At 55.2% G+C, this 17,159-nt stretch overlaps 1 protein-coding gene across 1 annotated transcript; it reads left to right on the top strand.

The window, feature by feature from the left end:
* The first annotated feature begins 3,080 nt into the window (after nt 1-3,080).
* Nucleotides 3,081-16,731, top strand: METAP2 (methionyl aminopeptidase 2). Its single transcript, XM_032972218.2, has 11 exons — nt 3,081-3,314; nt 6,232-6,360; nt 7,069-7,197; nt 8,206-8,326; nt 9,656-9,817; nt 10,507-10,688; nt 11,738-11,832; nt 12,679-12,775; nt 13,890-13,993; nt 14,538-14,653; nt 15,170-16,731. The coding sequence occupies exons 1-11, from the start codon at nt 3,143-3,145 to the stop codon at nt 15,420-15,422; spliced, it is 1,560 nt and encodes a 519-aa protein (XP_032828109.2). The 5' UTR covers nt 3,081-3,142; the 3' UTR covers nt 15,423-16,731.
* Nucleotides 16,732-17,159: the final 428 nt, after the last annotated feature.

Below are 17,159 nucleotides of genomic sequence, written 5' to 3' on the forward strand. Positions count from 1 at the left end.
ATCCCCTCCCAAACCACCACCCCCACCCCTAACCATACCCCACCCGCTCCCACCCCGAATAGCTGGGGGAGATAATAACATATTTTTCGGAGCTCAGCCCTGGACAGCTCCGCCGGAAGTGAATTGTTAATAGTGAGGCGTGCTTGTTTAAACTTAGACAAGCCTGGCTCTGCTGATGAACAGCCTGGATATCCAAACCGGTCCAGAGTTTGTTTGCCTTAACAAACGCTGCTTGATGACATTGTATGATGGCAAAAGCACACATGTCAACCCCTTGTCAGTGCCCTACCATATTACAGACCAATTCAGACCTTATTGGTACCCCGTGCCCTTATCAATCTCAACGTTCATCCTACAAAGTCCCATCACAAGGGAGAAACACAAACAAATAGACAAAAAAATCTTTTTTTGCCCTATTGAAACGGCTGTACGCCGTATGCACCTGGAATCTCAATTTCCCTGTACAAGAATACGGGGTAACCCATATGGGTTTACAGGTATGCTTCAACATTGGAGTTTAAAGGAGACTTTATCACTGGAGTCTATGGGAGACATCAACATTGGAGTCTATAGGAGACTTTAACATTGGAGTCTATGGGAGACTTTAACATTGGAGTCTATGGGAGACTTTATCACTGGAGTCTATGGGAGACATCAACATTGGAGTCTATAGGAGACTTTAACATTGGAGTCTATGGGAGACTTTAACATTGGAGTCTATGGGAGACTTTAACATGGAGTCTATGGGATACTTTAACATTTAAATCTATGGGAGACTTTGACATCGGAGTCTATGGGAGACTTTAACATTTGAGTCTATGGAAGACTTTAACAATGGAGTATATGGGAGACTTTAACATTGGAGTCTTTGGAAGACTTTAACATTGGAGTCTATGGGAGATTGTAACATTGGAGTCTATGGGAGACTTTAACCAACCTGTTTTTTTGGAAGTCGTGATATATGCGGTGCATTCTCATCGCTCAGTACGCCGTTCCGTGAGCGACCGTGGTGAGTGGTCACGCCGTCATGCACGCCAGACGTGCTGCTGCAACACGTGGGATGCCGCTGGCTCCCCACGTGCCAGCATTGAGATTGACTCTTTGGATTGTCCACCTTTGTGACGACACACTGGTGGCGTGGTGCATCAACCCTGGCGCTGGGTAATGATTGTCTGATACCAACACCCCACCATTCGCCACGAAGTGACGGTGATGTCACCATGGTGCCAGTGCCAGGCTAGGTGCACTTTGAAGCCACGCGAAGTGACGAAGGCTCGCTGGCAGGAGGTCTCGGGACAGACCCAGGTGCCTTGGGTCGGCTGACTGAGGTGACTGGCAGATGCATCAGCTGTACCCGCTATTGTGCCAACTTTCTGCATTTTATCCGCTCGGCTCTCCGCTCGTTGTTGTGAGCGTCGCTCCTCTGCCCTCCGTTGTTGCTGGAGGGCGACTGCCTCCAACTGCCCAGCAGCATCCTTCACGAGCCTCCTCCACAGAGGCCGATCTTGACACCGCTGGTACCGGTCATCGGCAAGTGCACTCAGCTCCACATCCTCCCGTAACGCATCAGCCCCGTTTAGCACCCTCTATGCGGTCAAACGGAAGCTGCTTGGGCATGCGGTGGCTGGGCATGCGTGCTACATGCCCCAGCCAACGCAGCCTTGCCTGCCGGAGGAGCTCACTGATGGGAATGTGTCCAGATCTTTCAAGGATTTGTGAGCTCCTCACACAATCAAGCCCGGTTAAACCCAGGATGGATCGTAGGCATGCCAGCCTGAATGTTTCTAAGGGGCGCAAATCTTCCATTAGAGGGGTCCACGTTTCACAAGCATAGATAAAGGGAGGGCATAACCGTGGCCGAGAAGACCCGAAGCTTAGTGCGGAGCGACAGACCAGGTAGCTTCCACACAGCGTTTCGCAGCCGATGAAAAGATAATGCCGCTCGACTGATTCGGAGTGAGACCTCTGCTGTCAAACCGGAGCTGGTCATGAGCACACTGCCCAGGTCTGGAAAATTATCGACTCTCTCCGCAACTACTCCATCACCAATAGGAAGGTGAGGGGGTGGAGTGTTTGGTAGCACAACATACCCAGGCAGGTGCTTAGTTTTGGTGGGGCTGATGGTAAGGCCCCATCTCTTAGTGGCACGCTCCAGGTTCAGCAGCAGCGCCTCCAACTCCTCCTCTGAGTGAGCAGCAATCACCAGGTCATCAGCACTACATAATAACGTGGTTGACCAATAAGGAGCCGTCCTTCCTTTTCTACCAAAGCACCACGGTGGAAACACCAAAATAAGCCCGTGATAGATACCCACCTCACTTCCCTCCCTCTCCCTCCCCTCACCTCCCCCTCCCCACCTCCCTCGACCCCTCCCAACCTCTCTCGACCCCTCCCCACCTCTCTCGACCCCTCCCCACCTCTCTCGACCCCTCCCCACCTCCCTCGACCCCTCCCCACTTCTCTCGACCCCTCCCCACTTCTCTCGACCCCTCCCCCCCTCCAACCGGTTTAGTCTCCACCCCTCCGACCCACTCCACCCATGCCCCCCCCCTTCCAACCGTCCAAACTGTTTAGTCCCCCCCCTCCACTCCCTCTACCCCTCCCCCCCTCCAACTGTTTAGTCCCCGCCCCCCCTCCCTCCACCGCTTCCCCCCACCTCCAATCGTTTAGTCCCTCCCCTCCACCCGTCACCCCCCTCCACTCCATCCACCCCTCCAACCGTTTAGTCCCCGCCCCCTCACCCCCCTCCAACCGTTTAGTCCCCGCCTCCTCACCCCCTCACCCCCCTCCACCCGTTTAGTCCCCGCCCCTCCACCCCCACCCCTCACCCCCCTCCAACCGTTTAGTCCCCGCCCCCTCACCCCCTCACCCCCCTCCACCCGTTTAGTCCCCGCCCCTCCACCCCCACCCCCTCACCCCCCTCCACCCGTTTAGTCCCCGCCCCCTCACCCCCTCACCCCCCTCCACCCGTTTAGTCCCCGCCCCTCCACCCCCACTCCCTCACCCCCCCTCCACCCGTTTAGTCCCCGCCCCCTCACCCCCCTCCACCCGTTTAGTCCCCGCCCCTCCACCCCTCCCCCCAGCCCCACCGCCGCCTCTTTTCCCAGCGTGCACCGCACGCGCGACAACGCTTTGGCCCGTGATGGACGACTCGGAGCGGCCCGTGATGAACGGCAAGAAGGAGGACGAGGAGAAGGAGGAGGAGGAGGCGGGGGAGGAGGAGGAGGACGACGCTGCCGCCGCCGCCGCGGTGGACGAGTCGGCGGGGGCGCAGAAGCTGAAGAAGAAGAAAAAGAAGAAGAAAAAGAAGTCTGGTAACGAGGCACTTGCCGCCCCCCCCTCCCGCTTTTAGTTTCGCCACAGCGGATGGGCGCCGCGACGCTCTGTGCCCGCGCGCCATTGGTCGGCGGGGCCGCTCGCGCCGCGCCGTTGGGCCAATCGCGCGCCGCGTTGCTTGCGAGGTCGCCTATCGAGTGTAGGGTATTGAGGTGGAGGCCTCCCCGCTCTCCCCCCCCACCCCATGTCAATCTCATGTCGTGTACACGTGAACGCATGACACGCGACATGCGTGTGTGTGTGTCTGCGCGCGCGCGTGTTGAACTTCCTTCGCGAGGTACGTAGTTCAACCGTGGTTGCTGATCGGAGGTGCGTGCGAGGAGGAGGGGCTGAGGGATACGACAATTAAACACAAAAATCAGTTCTAAAGAAACGATCTTGATTTGATTTGATCTCAAGTAACGAGTTTATCGATTATGATGATTTGGAAGCGCCGTAGCTCTCCAGTGGTGGCGTAGCTGACAACTCAAAACACCTTAACCGCGTATTCTTGTTCCAGGGAAGTTTTTCACGTCCACACGGCGTACAGCCGTTTCAATACGGGCAAGAAAAAAAATGCAATGTCATTGTTTATCCCTTGTGATGGGACTTTGTAAGGATGAACGTTGAGATTTATAAGGGACGCGGGGTGACCAATGAGCTCTGAATTGGCCTGTGATAAGGTAGGGCACTGATGAGGGGTTGACAGGTATGTGGCAGTGACTTTCTCAGCCGTCGTCTTTGCCGAGGCAACGGCGGCGATGGGCTCGCACAGCCCCAGAAATGGACATCTGTGGTGGGCGGGGGGGGAAGAAGAGCTTCATGGCTCATCGGATTCCTCCTGAATCTGATTGTCAGTCCACTGCTGGGCGAGCGATGGCCCTGGGCACGGCGTTGCTGGACCTGACGGTTTACACGTGACCCCGGCTTGTGTCGGTGGTGGGATTGAAGGTCAGGCAGCATAGGGCGTCTGAGCGTAGTAGCGTACAACACTGTCGCTGCTCTTTCTCCCAACGGCATGCATAGCTCAACGACAGCCCATGACGCCTGTGCTTTCGCAGGGTGGCGATTTACCCGTGGTAAGGACTAAGCAGGGTCCGCTGCCGAGGTGTGGCTAAAGTGAGGGCGCGTAACTAATGTGATTTGGTCATAGGCGTGCGAATAGCAGGACTTGTCATGCGGCCTCGAATCTGTCTTAATTACAAACACAAATTTAATTAGCACTGCGAAGTGGCGGGGACGCCGTGAAGTTCGTCGGCTGCTGTAGAATCGCGTGGGATGAGAGCCGCCTTGTACTTGTGCGGAAGCAGATTTTTGTTATTAAAATTGGGGATTATGGTAAGATTAAGACCAATGAGACACCCCCGCAGCACTTAGCGTGACTTCACTCGGGGTTAAATAGTGTGATTTTTTTATGCTACAAACTGTGGAATGCGCACAGATTTTTTTGGAAAGTTTCAACTTAAACTTGAATCAATCTTGATTTGAAGTTTTCGTGACTGCAGGAATCCATACTCTGGGTCTTTTGGTAAAGTCACGTAGGTAAAAAATAAAATAAATCACGACGTTTCGGGCGCAACACAAGCGTCCATCATCAACACAAGCGTCCATCATGTGTTGTGTTGTGCCCGAAACGTCGTGATTTATTTTAAACTTCAATGTTGATTCTATGAACCTGGCACCCCGAGTTGGATTCCGAACCGCGGCTAACATCGCTGGTGAGTGAGATCTGAACCATTCTTCACAAACTCACACTGGCCCGCATGGTGAAGTATGGTCAAACGATGCGATGCGTTGCATCCAGAAGTCGTTTGGCAAATGATTACAACGTATTCGCAAATGTATCACTTTATTAACTGTCGTTATAAAAGGATAACTTGGAAAGTATTGGCGGTGCTCGTTAACAACAGCTTTGGTCTTTGACATTTCACACGATTAAACAATGGTATTGTCTCTTTTGGTAATAAAGAGATTGATTTTGTAAATGAACTGCACAACATCAAAGGCTGTTAAACACAAATTCCCCATTGTTCACAAACCTCAAAGTCGGCAATAACAAATTAATATGCAGCTTTACCTTGCTCTATGCGGGTTCGGTTTGTGTGATTTTGCGTATTTGCGGCTTTCCAATTTCTAGCATAAATTCGCTACACGTGTTTTGAATTTACTCGCGTGCGGCTATGCGATCGGACATGTGTGTTACTGTATGCGCTACTTGGCAGGCAGCTGGCCCGTGCAGTTTTGCTTTGTGCTGCGCCCTTTTCTTAGAAGGCATCTAACTCCGATTAGCACGGTTGGCTACGGTACGGTGTGAAAGAAGTTCAGCACGAAGCGAGGGAAGCCTGAACGCGCGACAGGGGTTTTGGGAAGGGTGCGAGCTCCCCTAGGGAGGTTGCAAATCCCCTCTCAAATCCCTGACGGCTGTCAACCGTTATAAACTGTCACAACTCCACTGGGAGTCATGCGAGGGTGCACACCCGCCCTTGCGCGTGCCCGCGCTCGCGCCAGTGATGTAAATACTGAACGCGCAGCATGAGACGTGACCTCAAAAAGTGGTGGCGTCTTTTTGGAGGTAGGGATAAAATCGTGTGTGTAGCACGCTAGCCGACCAAACGCCAGCCCTACCCCCCTAACCACACTCATCAGACTGTAGCTCTAAAATCTAACAAAGTGTTCAACCAAACTCTTTCACTAGCCTTAACCACACTAGCCCTACCCCCTAACCACTCTAGCGAACCAAACCCTACCCCTAACTAAACTAGCTAACCATACCCTACCCTCACCACTAACCCAAACCAAACAGGTGACCCATTCCCTAGATTTACAAAAAACCCAACCAAACTTGCCATCCAGGTACTCGTGCGAACCTGATCCCTGACCACACAAACGTGTCCTCTGCCCACCCCCCCCGCCCAGCCGGAGACACTGACAAGGAGGCACCGGCGGCAGATGGAGTCGAGGAGGCACCCAAGGCGGCAGAGCAGCTGGCGTCCCCCGCTGCTGCTGTCGCCGACGGCGCTGGGGAGAAAGAGGACGGGGATGAAGGTGGTGCCCTGCCTACCCCCCCACACTTCCTGCCGCTCGCTTGCTCGACGGCGGCTGACTGAGTCTCGCGTGGCTTCCCCCGACCCTGGTGGCCACCACCGTGGCTTTGTGCAGTCTCCATTCTTTTAGGGGGGCATTTCCAAGCGCCGCCAAAAGGTTTTTGGAAGCCCGAGGAAAAACACCATTTGAGGCCCCCTCTTTTAAGGGGTGCCCACCCCCCCCAAACCTTTCTGAGGCTCCCTCATATCAGAGGGCCAGCGGGAAAAAAAAACTGCTCCACCTATCCTCCCTGGTACATGGCTTTAATCCGTTGTTTTGAAGTCAACGGTTGGGTGGGTCACGAAGATATTTTGGGGGCCTCGAAACCCACTGGCCTGTGAGGGAGCCAAGAGGTGGTAGTACATCAAACGGGTGCTTGACCTGTTTTGTGCAAAGCCTTGACTATCACCTCGAATGTGTTGGTTTTTCTCCGGGTTCTTTGGCTTCCTCTCGCACGAGAAACATTCCCCCGAAAATAAATTGGCTGGCGTTGGAACTATTTGTGGTTTTCCTGGTGAGACGAAAGACTTCTTATTCTGTACGAAAACTCAACAGGTCGGCACAGCGGATTGAACACCGGCGCACGTCCATTGTGCCAATACTGGGCGTCTCTCGGCCGCGATCGTACTAGTTGTTGCGTTGTCGTTAATTGCTTGTTTTGTTTCCCAGACGGTGAGGTCGATGGCGAAGGCGACACGGGCGCAGCCAAGAAGAAGAAGAAAAGGAAGAAGAAGAAGGGGGGGTTGGTGCCCGGGGTGGCACCGGTCCCGGGGGGCAGCGCGCCCGTGGGAGAGAAGGGTGAGTCGAGGAGCTGAGAGCTGTTGAGAGTTGGGTTGAGTCGAGGAGTTGAGAGTTTGACATTTGTCTTGCATTCAAAGTTTACGACACTTAATATTGAGAACTCTTTTATAATTGACCTCTGGTGCGCGAAGTAAGGCAGCAGAAATTTCCCACAAACCCTATCACAGAGGAATATTCGGCAGATGACGGCAACACTAATATTTTTATTCTCAGGGCTGGAATTTCTCAAATTTATGGGGGGAATCATAGGTATCATTTGGCTGTTATTCTGCTGTCATTGGTGACCAGGCTGGCACCATCAACCCAATCGATCGATAATTTTACGTGCCAATATCGCCCTCAATAAAGTAGGCATCGGTGCACATTACAACAGACCAGGGATGGAAAAAAAAGCCTCAAGACCCTCAGTGGCTTTCACCAATTGAGCTAAATAAATTGCAACTGCAAGCAAAGCTCAATAAACTTGAGAGCCCAGTTGTAATTATAGGTGGCACCCCGAGTTTGCCCCCCTGGGTTCTGAGCTATGCCAGCTCGGCGCTCTGCCCTCTCAGTGGAGTGAAAAATTGCAGTATGATACGTTATGACACCAGTTGGCTGGTAAAGCAAGACTATATATATCCGATTCATGGACGCCTAGAAAAAACATCGATGCGGATAGAAGATGGAAGGTTTGACTTTAGAGCTGGGACGATTAGTCGATTATGTTTATAAACAGAAACAAAATGTAGTCAACTACTTCCTTTGCGCTTTTACTGTGGTTAGGGGTAGGCCTGGAGTTTGGTTGACGTTGCCAAGCCCCCCAACCGATCGCCTCCCGTCCCAATGGCACACGTGGCAAGACATTTTCTGTAATCTGGTTTATTGGGTAATCAAACCGATAATCGTTAGGCCCGTCGATAACTTCCGTAATTGGCCTGCAGCCCCCGCTCAGCTCTGCTTGGCTAACCCTGGTGGGAGTCCCGTCGCAGCAAACTTTAATTAGTTTCCTTTCGCGTTGGTTTCCAGTGTCCAAGAACGGAGTGGCGGCTGCTCAGACGGACCCGCCCACGATCCCCATATGCGAGCTGTACGCCAACGGCGTCTACCCCCGGGGCCAGGAGTGTGAATACCCGCCGGACCAGGACGGGTGAGTGCGTGGCAGACGATTGAGGACTCCCATCGGCCACGCGATGGCACTCCTTGCCCTTGTTCCTCCAATCCCTCCAAACTTTAAACTTTTCCAGGAGTGCATTGTGTCCCAACTATTTTCTGTTTTACCAGGCAAGACCCCCACTGAGCTACGCAGCTCTTTTTTTCCCGAAGCGACCCGGCCACAAATTATAGCCCAGCAAAGTGGCTTATCATCGCGTGGAAATGTATAACGATTCTAAATGTGGAGGGAAAAACCAGAGGACCCGGAGAAAAATCCACACGACCACCACGGGGAGAGAGACACGCACACTACAAATATATAGCAGGCGTCAGGTTCGTTATCGAAGCGGCGACCTCCTGCGTACCAGGCGAGGGAGTAAAATCGCCGCCTTTTGGCGTCCCTCCGCTGCAACAAAGTCCGTTGTTGTCTGTGTGTCTGCGTACTGGTCTCCAAACTTATTTACCACCCACCTTCAATGCACACTGATCAGCGTATTGATGGACAAAAAGGGCTGTGCCATGCACGTCATGCGACTGGGACGCTGTGTAAATGGTTACCACGCCCCCTTAAACAGTTAAGTCGTGTGATTTTGGAGTAATTGCCAGGCGCGCCATTTTTGAGGCTTTGTGGTCTTGTAAAGATGTTGCGACTTGTTTGAGTATTCTTGGAAAGCCTCGCACTGCTGGCAACGTGTGCGTGCGTGTGCGTGCGCGATTTTGAGCGTATTAAGTGAAGGCGTGGGCATGTGCGAGTGCTTGCATGAGCGCGCGTGGAGTAGTGGTTTAGCGCACTGCGTTACGAACCCTTCCGATCCGAGTTCAACTATAGATCATCGCTAACGTCGGTGGAGATTATCCGAACCGGTCCTGGGCCTTCCCTAGGTCGACTCGGCCTTGAACGAGCACCGGGTGTGGTGTTTAAACATTGGCCTGGCATGGCACTGGCCCGAGGTGGTATTTATATATACACATTTTTATTTATACTGTAGGAATCTGATGAGCCATAAAGCTCTGTTTCATAAACGTCCAGTAGGGGCACGGGTTAGGAGCGTTACAACAACAAACAATACAAAAGCACGATATGAGCGCAGAGTGCAGGGCAGGCAACCAGGTCGCCCAAAAACATACAAATAAAACTCAACCATCCCCATCCTACCAGGCAAAGCCCGCTGAGTGAGGTATTGACTTGTTTTCAGAAGCGAGCCGATCACAGGTGGCAGCTCGATGAAAGTGGGTCTGATCGTCGCGGGGAAATTTACCAGCAGCAGCAACAATGTGTGACACGGGGAGCGTGCGGCGTTCCTTGTGCGCGCGCGCTGCGTAGACGCGTGGCGTCGTGGCGCACGACGAGCGAGGAGAAGCGAGCGCTGGACCAGGCCAACGAGGAGGACTGGATGGATTTCCGGCAGGCGGCCGAGGCGCATCGGCAGGTGCGCAAGTACGTCACGTCGTGGATCAAGCCCGGCCTGAGCATGATCGAGATCTGGTGGGTACCGCGCACGTTGGCACGTGCGTGCGCGCGCACACAGGGAGGGTAAACAATCGGCAGCAGCAGCTCCGCTGTTTGTGTGTGGTTGTCTGTTGTCTGGTTAGATGTGTGTGTGTGGTGTGTGAGGTGTTGGATTTTTATCTGAATCTGGCCGGCACGCGCTGGTTTGTACAATGAGTTTCTCATCGTTTGCAGAAATGATTCGTTATTATCTTCGTTGTAGTCCACGTCGTCGTCGTCATCACACGTCATTCGCATGAAGTGTTATATCTGGTTTAAAGACATCTTTGCGTCGGCGGCACGTGCACTCAGAAAGTTAATTTCTTTAAAAGGAACATATGCGTGCGTGTGTTGGGAGTGGGGAAGCGGTACTGTAGTAGGTAGCATGCCTTCATTACGAACCCGGCGCCCGAGTTGGTTTCCCGCTCCCGGCCAACACCAGCGACGAGTATATTAATGTGGCCTTGGCACTCGGCTCGATCGACTGGGCCTCAAATGAGTACCTAGGCGCAGTGTGTAAACATGGCCACCAGGGAGACAACGACGGCCCGTGCGTGGTGCTGGCCACCCACCCCCTCGTGTGCCTTAGTGGCCTTCATCAGTGCTCGCCACCCGCTTGCAGCACTTTCCCCCAACCAGTCCGTTGAGGCCACGCGACGGGGGCGCGCGGGTCCTTGTGTCCTCAGTGAGAAGCTGGAGGGCTGCTCGCGCCGGCTCATCAGGGAGAACGGCCTCAAGGCCGGGCTCGCCTTTCCCACGGGCTGCTCGCTCAACAACTGCGCGGCCCACTACACGCCCAACGCGGGCGACGCCACGCTGCTGCGCGCAGACGACGTGTGCAAGATCGACTTCGGCACGCACATCAACGGTAGCCGCCCGCTCCCTCTCGTGCGTCGGCGTGAGCGTGCCGGTCCGTTAGCGCGCCGCGCTAACGGACCCGTGCCGCTCCGGGTTGGATTCGCGCCCGCGGCCAAGCGCAGTTTGGCCGGCTTCTGAAGCGGTCCTGGTCGACTCGGCCTCAGTTGAGTGCCTGGTGCGGTGTGGAGCTGGCCAGCCACCCCCGCGTGTGCCGTCGCCGGCCTTCGTAGGTGGTCGCTGACAGCGCTTGCCCCAGCAATTTGTTGAGGCTATACGGGGATCTTTGCGTGCGCCGGCATGTCCTCAAAAGCACACGCAGCCTGGCACAAGTGCTGTGGTGACGTCACTGCCTGTTAAGCGGCGAACGGCGACCCGCTGTTGCGCCGGTGTGCAAGCCGTGTCAACGGGTGGACTTGTAGCTTCGCTATTCCCGTACACAATTTTGCGGAGCATTTACAGAACGAAGCACTTGTCTGTGAAAACGAGGAAAATTAATACGCACGCATGGGTTTCGTAACTGTTTTAAGTTGCGTTTGTCCCTGGAAGTTACTAAGTACCGCACACTGTTATGTTGGAGAGCAAAGCCACAACATTTACACTCCGAGTACTCAGATTGTAAATGTTGTGGCTTTGTTGTGGCTTTGCTCTCCAATACAGCAGTGAGCTGTACTAGTAACGACAAACCTTAGGAATTGGCTGTTGGGTGGTGGCGGGTTTAACGATATTTATATTTACGTGATGTAACCCAAAAATCCTGTATTATGGATGGTATTGGTCGCGAAAGCCTACGTGTTAAAGTAACACAACTTTGTACTGTTTTGGTCGGATATGGATCTTCTTAACGAGCGTTGTCGTCGCCCATCCCCCCCAGCCCCCGCTGTTCGAGATGGACGGAGCTTATGCATGAATGCTTGCAGCCTTGGTTAAAAAGTGTCAAGAACTCCGTATCGCCGGTGGCGATCGTGGCGCGCGAAAGCTCGGTCGGCCGGCACTGCGAGAGAGAGTTTGCGCATGCGAACCTGTGACGCGGTGTGATTCCGTGCGGCCGTGTCCTGGCAGGTCGCATCATCGACTGTGCCTTCACCGTCACGTTCAACCCGAGATATGACAAACTCCTGGAGGCCGTGAAGGCAGCCACCAACACCGGCATAAAGGCAAGCGTCTTGGTGGTGGCGGCTGAGACACTGTGTGTCGAAGCCGGTCCCGAGAATATAATGCACTCCTAGAAGGCCGCGGCGGCTGATGGGTTTTGTCCGAGATAGTTTGATAATTTTAACTCTGGGAGAGACGGAGGGGTTATTTGTCCACGCTGTTTTCTCCGTTCAGTGCATGCATGAAAAATGGCAAGTGTTTGGCGCTGCCGCTTAAGCCGAAAGGCCAGTGATGTGATTGGACGTAATGTTTGCTTGTGGCAATTCTGTAAACAGAGTAGATGCTGACAAGTGGTGCATACGTGCAGATGTCATTTAATAAATACGTGCTTAGAATGTATAGGTGTATTATATAGCATGCTCGCAATTTACAGCCCTTTTACAAACGACCACTGGTTGAAATCCTCCGAATGTCATCGTATCAGTGGTGGGGTTTGTTTGGCCATACTTGACCACGTTGGTCAGTGCGGGTTTGTCATGGTAGCAGGGGGTTTCCTCAGGACCGTTCCACATGTTAGCCCTTCCAGGGAATCGCAGTTATGTTGTTGGTTTCGGAGCACAATGCCTCAACTGTTGTGAACCACTGTGCACAAGTGTGAACGACCGAACCGCTGTGAACAACTCTGCACAATTGTGCACCACTTGTGAAAAAATGTGAACCACTGTGAACCACAGCACAATTGTGAAAAAAATGTGAACCATTATCAACCACTGAGAATTACCGTGAATCGCTGCGCACCATTGTGAGCCACCATACACTGCCGTGCTCTGCCGAGCTAGGTTGCTAAAAAGCTAACGTTTTACAATGCACGACTCGGCCTCTTGACCTGACCCCCCCCGCGTCTGCAGATGGCTGGCATCGACGTGCGTCTGTGCGACATCGGCGAGGCCATCCAGGAGGTGATGGAGTCGTACGAGGTGGAGCTCGACGGAAAGACCTATCAGGGTAGGATGGGGCACGGCGGCGGTGGCCGGGCAGTGCGCGCCTCCATCGCGGGGCGGAGGAGCGATGCTCTCGCAACAACGCGTGGAACGCCGGGCCGCTAAAACACGGGCGAGTTGGTAAAGTGCGCAGCACGGGCGGTGCATGTGTCGGTTCTACTCACTCAGTCAATGCACAACGCCTGGGGTCACTGTCCTGCAAACGAGCCTCCCGCACGTCACCTGACGGCCTTGAAGTCCACCTAGCCTGGCACCGGTGCTGTGGTGACACCCGATCAGACGATACGTCTGCCCTTTGCACGGGGCGACCCAGGGTGCAGCAGAATATAAGCAACGGAATAATCTCCGGGGGGGGGAGGGGCACAATCGCGCAAACAACAATGAAAAAAAAGATCCATTTCTCGGCATTCGCAAGCGAAACTTTACAGTCGCACGTTTTGCGCAGATTAATCGCGGAAGTTCAGTGCTGTGGTATGTAACACCACCCGCCCCCCCCCAGTCTAAGCCACCCAGCTTCCTGCAGCAAACAATAAGTCGGTGACGATTACCGTTGTGGCAGTTGCTGTGATGAATTCTCAAAAGAGGGGCTTCACACGTGGTTATAAATCCGAGGTTTCGACGTCAATTTACGTCCCCGATTTGGTTACGGACTCTGAACCTAATCAGCCGCAATGCACCCATTCTCAACGGATCTCGCAAATGAAGCGGGATGCAACAATGACGAGCGCTTGGACTGGCGACTGCCGTGCGCAAATGGGATAATAGCGTCGGTCTGCTGTGGGCACAAGTGGTGGGCAGTGCAGCATAATCCATTGTTGTCCCGTACTCCTATGCTCCAGCGTCTGCTCTCCCGGCCTTCAGTCCACGGTGACCAGCGTGGCTGAGTACAGTCGAATAACTCCCGTGCCCCGCACGGCGTGGCGCGGCCTTCGCTCGGTCGGTGGGGTTGACGTGTACACAACAGCGCGTGTCATTATGCGAAGCAACACTAAACCAACGGGTGTTTAGCGCGTTGACCCCCCCGAGTGACGTTGGGGTAGTGGTTCGCAAACCGTCATTTACGGCCGGGCTGACCTGTCCGACCGCCGCCGCCGCTGCTCCCTTGTCTTGTCTTGCAGTGAAGCCAATCAGGAACTTGAATGGACACTCGATCGGACCTTACAGGATACACGCCGGCAAGACCGTGCCCATCGTCAAGGGCGGAGAGGCCACGAGGATGGAGGTGACCGCCGCTGTAATTTGTCGGTTTCATCCCCTTTTCCCCCATACCGCGGCATGACACGAGGAACCCGTTCGGGGGGTGGGGGGGGATGGGGAAATCTTGCGGAGCGGTGTGCATTTGCTGCGTTGTAGGACGGCCCAGCAGAAGCGCACGCCGCAGAGCTGTACATACGTAATGTGCGTTACAGGCGGAGACCACCTGTCATGTTCATTACACGACAAAGCTGATCGTTTTAATTCTTGGCAATGTAGCGAAATTAAGTGCGGACCAAATTTTGTCTGTTTTTTTGTGCGGTCATTGGTGACCGGCCTAAGACCTCCAGCTCACGTGCATCGTGCCAGCCTTCTTTGGTGCTCGCTTAACAGCACTTGGACCAAAAATCTGTTAAGGCTACATGGCGGGGTAGTGAGGGGCGGAGGATCTTTGTCTTTGTGCATAAAGATATGCGAGTGTGCACTTGTTTTTAAAAGCGTGCGTGTGTTGCGTGCATGTGTTGCGTGCGTGCGTTGCGTGCGTGTGTGGTGTACGTGCGTGTGTGCTGCAGGAGGGGGAGGTGTACGCCATCGAGACTTTTGGCAGCACGGGCAAGGGCGTCGTGCACGACGACATGGAGTGCTCGCACTACATGAAGAACTTCGACGTGGGACACGTGCCTCTCCGGTAATTATTTACCCCTGCGTGCGCACACACCCCCACAACCCCACCATCCCTCGCTCATTCTCCCACTTGAAGGCCCGCAGGAGATTGAACGAGAGGGGGAGATAAAAGTCATCGGGTTCTGGCAGAAGCGACGGCGCCTATGTGCTGCGGCTGAGTGCGAGAGAGAGATTGCTGCGAGCGAGTTAACTCTGGACGACCAGGAGAGGCGATGCTCGCCACGGCTAATTCTGTGTGAAAGAGAGACGCTGTCTGGCGAATGCGAAAACTCCCCCACCTTTGATCCCAGGAGGAGTAAAAAAAACAAAAAGACCCCGTAGGCTGGAAACGGTTTTAACTTTTAACACACCAGTTTACGCAGCCATCAACATCATTCACAATCGATTGGTTGTTAGGGCCTCACCTGAGAAATCGATTAGGAATCGTTGACGTGCTTGTTGGATGGCAACCGAGACCCCCCCACCCCGGTTTTAACGCTGCCGTCGTTCGCTCGCTCGCGCGCACGCCCGTCCGGGACAGGCTGGCGCGCACCAAGCACCTGCTGGGCGTGATCAACGAGAACTTCGGCACGCTGGCGTTCTGCCGGCGCTGGCTGGACCGCCTCGGCGAGAGCAAGTACCTGCTGGCGCTGAAGAACCTGTGCGACATGGGCGTGGTGGACGCGTACCCGCCGCTGTGCGACATCCGCGGCTCGTACACGGCGCAGTTCGAGCACACCATCCTGCTGCGGCCCACGTGCAAGGAGGTCGTGAGCAGGGGCAGCGATTACTGAAGGCCCCCCCCCCCCCCTCTCAACGGGCGGCGGCGGCGGTGGTGGTGGGGGGGGGGGGATGGGTGGAGGCGACGAAACCGCGCCGCTACGAAGCAGCGACATGAAACAAAACACTTCACACTCCCCATTGCGCCCCGTCCGGTTTACCCTTCTGGCTTGCCAACGTTTGCCGTTGCCGTTGGGACGGCGTATCCCGCTCCCCCCTCCCCGCCCCGCCGCCGAGTCCCGTTCCAAGTCGATTCACTCGTCCTGCCGCCTCCGCCCTTCCGCTTGCCCGTCGTGAGTCGACGAATCCCCTCCGCCCCGCACCCAACGCCGCCCGCCGCCCCACCGAGCTTCTGCGCCACCGACAGAATGCCGTCGCACGCACCCGCCGCTCGTTGGCGCCGCCGCCCCCCCCCCACCCCCCCCCGGGGTCGGCAACGGGCGCGCGCAACCGCTCGTTTGGTCCGCGCGTGCGCAACCCCGCGCCCGCGCGCGCCCCCCCTCCCTCGCTGTGGTGTCTCGGGAGAGGACGAAGCTGACGATCGCTCGGCGATTGGCTCCGGCGGACACCGCCGCCGTTCTCGGTGGGGGCAGGACGGTGAGAGCGGCGTCGTGTGAAAGCCCCCACCACACCGGCAGAGACGCGCGCCCTCTCTCAGGTTTTTCTCCAAATTCACTCGCACCCGACGCAAAAAAAAAAAAAACGGTTCGGGATTTATCCGCGGCGGGGGGGGGGGGGTGTCACCGTAGCGCCGTTTGTTTTTTTTTTGTTGGCGTTGTTTTCACCGGCGTGTGTTTGTTAGCTCGCAAGGCAGGAAGTGACATCGAACACAAGAGGCTGCTTAACTTATGCAACAGCATAGACGCTTTAATCGTCGCATCATGGGCGAATCTGCCGCCCGAACGGTCGTTGTGCCCCAGGTCCGTGGTCGGGGCGTGCCGCGTTCACGCCCGAGTATTTGGAGGTTGCCGGAGTCGGTTGGGGGGTGTGGGCGCAGCAGGTAGGAGCCCTCGGAGAGGCCGGGCCGAGCGACCGATCTACGGAGATCGCTCGCGTAGGGCGAGCGTGAACGTTGGTTTGGCGCGGCGTTGTGGTCGCGAGCGGCTCGGCTGCGGAGTTCACCGTGCCCGGTGAGTCGCCGCTTGCTGAGCGGGAATGTTTGTCTGCCAAGCGCACAATTTGAGCTTCCCGTGTTGACGTGTTTTCCCCTTAGTTGGGTGGACAGGCGCGACTGGCCGCCCACGTGGGGGGTGGGTGCGAAAAGGGGCCCGCACTGCGATGTAATCCTTGGATTACAAATAAAGGAACCTCACGAAAATGTAACTTGGCGGCCTTTGTGACTCAACGCGCACTCGTCCACGCGACACCGTTGGCCATTTTCCGAAGCGTAGTATTATTTCCTGGCTTGTTACTGTGTTCTCCGCTTGATTTGGTTATTTCTTTCCCGTGTTTGTAGCCTATGAGGCTTTGCGGACGGAAGCACGCGTATGCGCGCGTGTGTGCGCGCGCACAGACGAACGCACATGAGAGGTCGCCTCCTTGGTGATCGATCGCCGCTTCCTGGCCCGGCCATCAGCCACCGATTGTGGCGGCTTGCAAATTCACGCTCGAGTCGGTGTGGTTGGTGGTGGTGGTCACTCAGATGCCCGTAGCCGCTGCCTCGTGATGGTTTAATGCCAGCGGGCCTCGCCGGGTGGCTGCCTAAAACGGCGAGTTAGTGCACCTTTTCGTGAACTTGATGTCATCTTGCA

The sequence above is a fragment of the Petromyzon marinus genome, chromosome 48 (assembly GCF_048934315.1).
Source record: "Petromyzon marinus isolate PM22_M1 ecotype Great Lakes invasive population chromosome 48, UKy_Petmar_22M1.pri1.0, whole genome shotgun sequence".
NCBI classification, from domain to species: domain Eukaryota; kingdom Metazoa; phylum Chordata; class Hyperoartia; order Petromyzontiformes; family Petromyzontidae; genus Petromyzon; species Petromyzon marinus.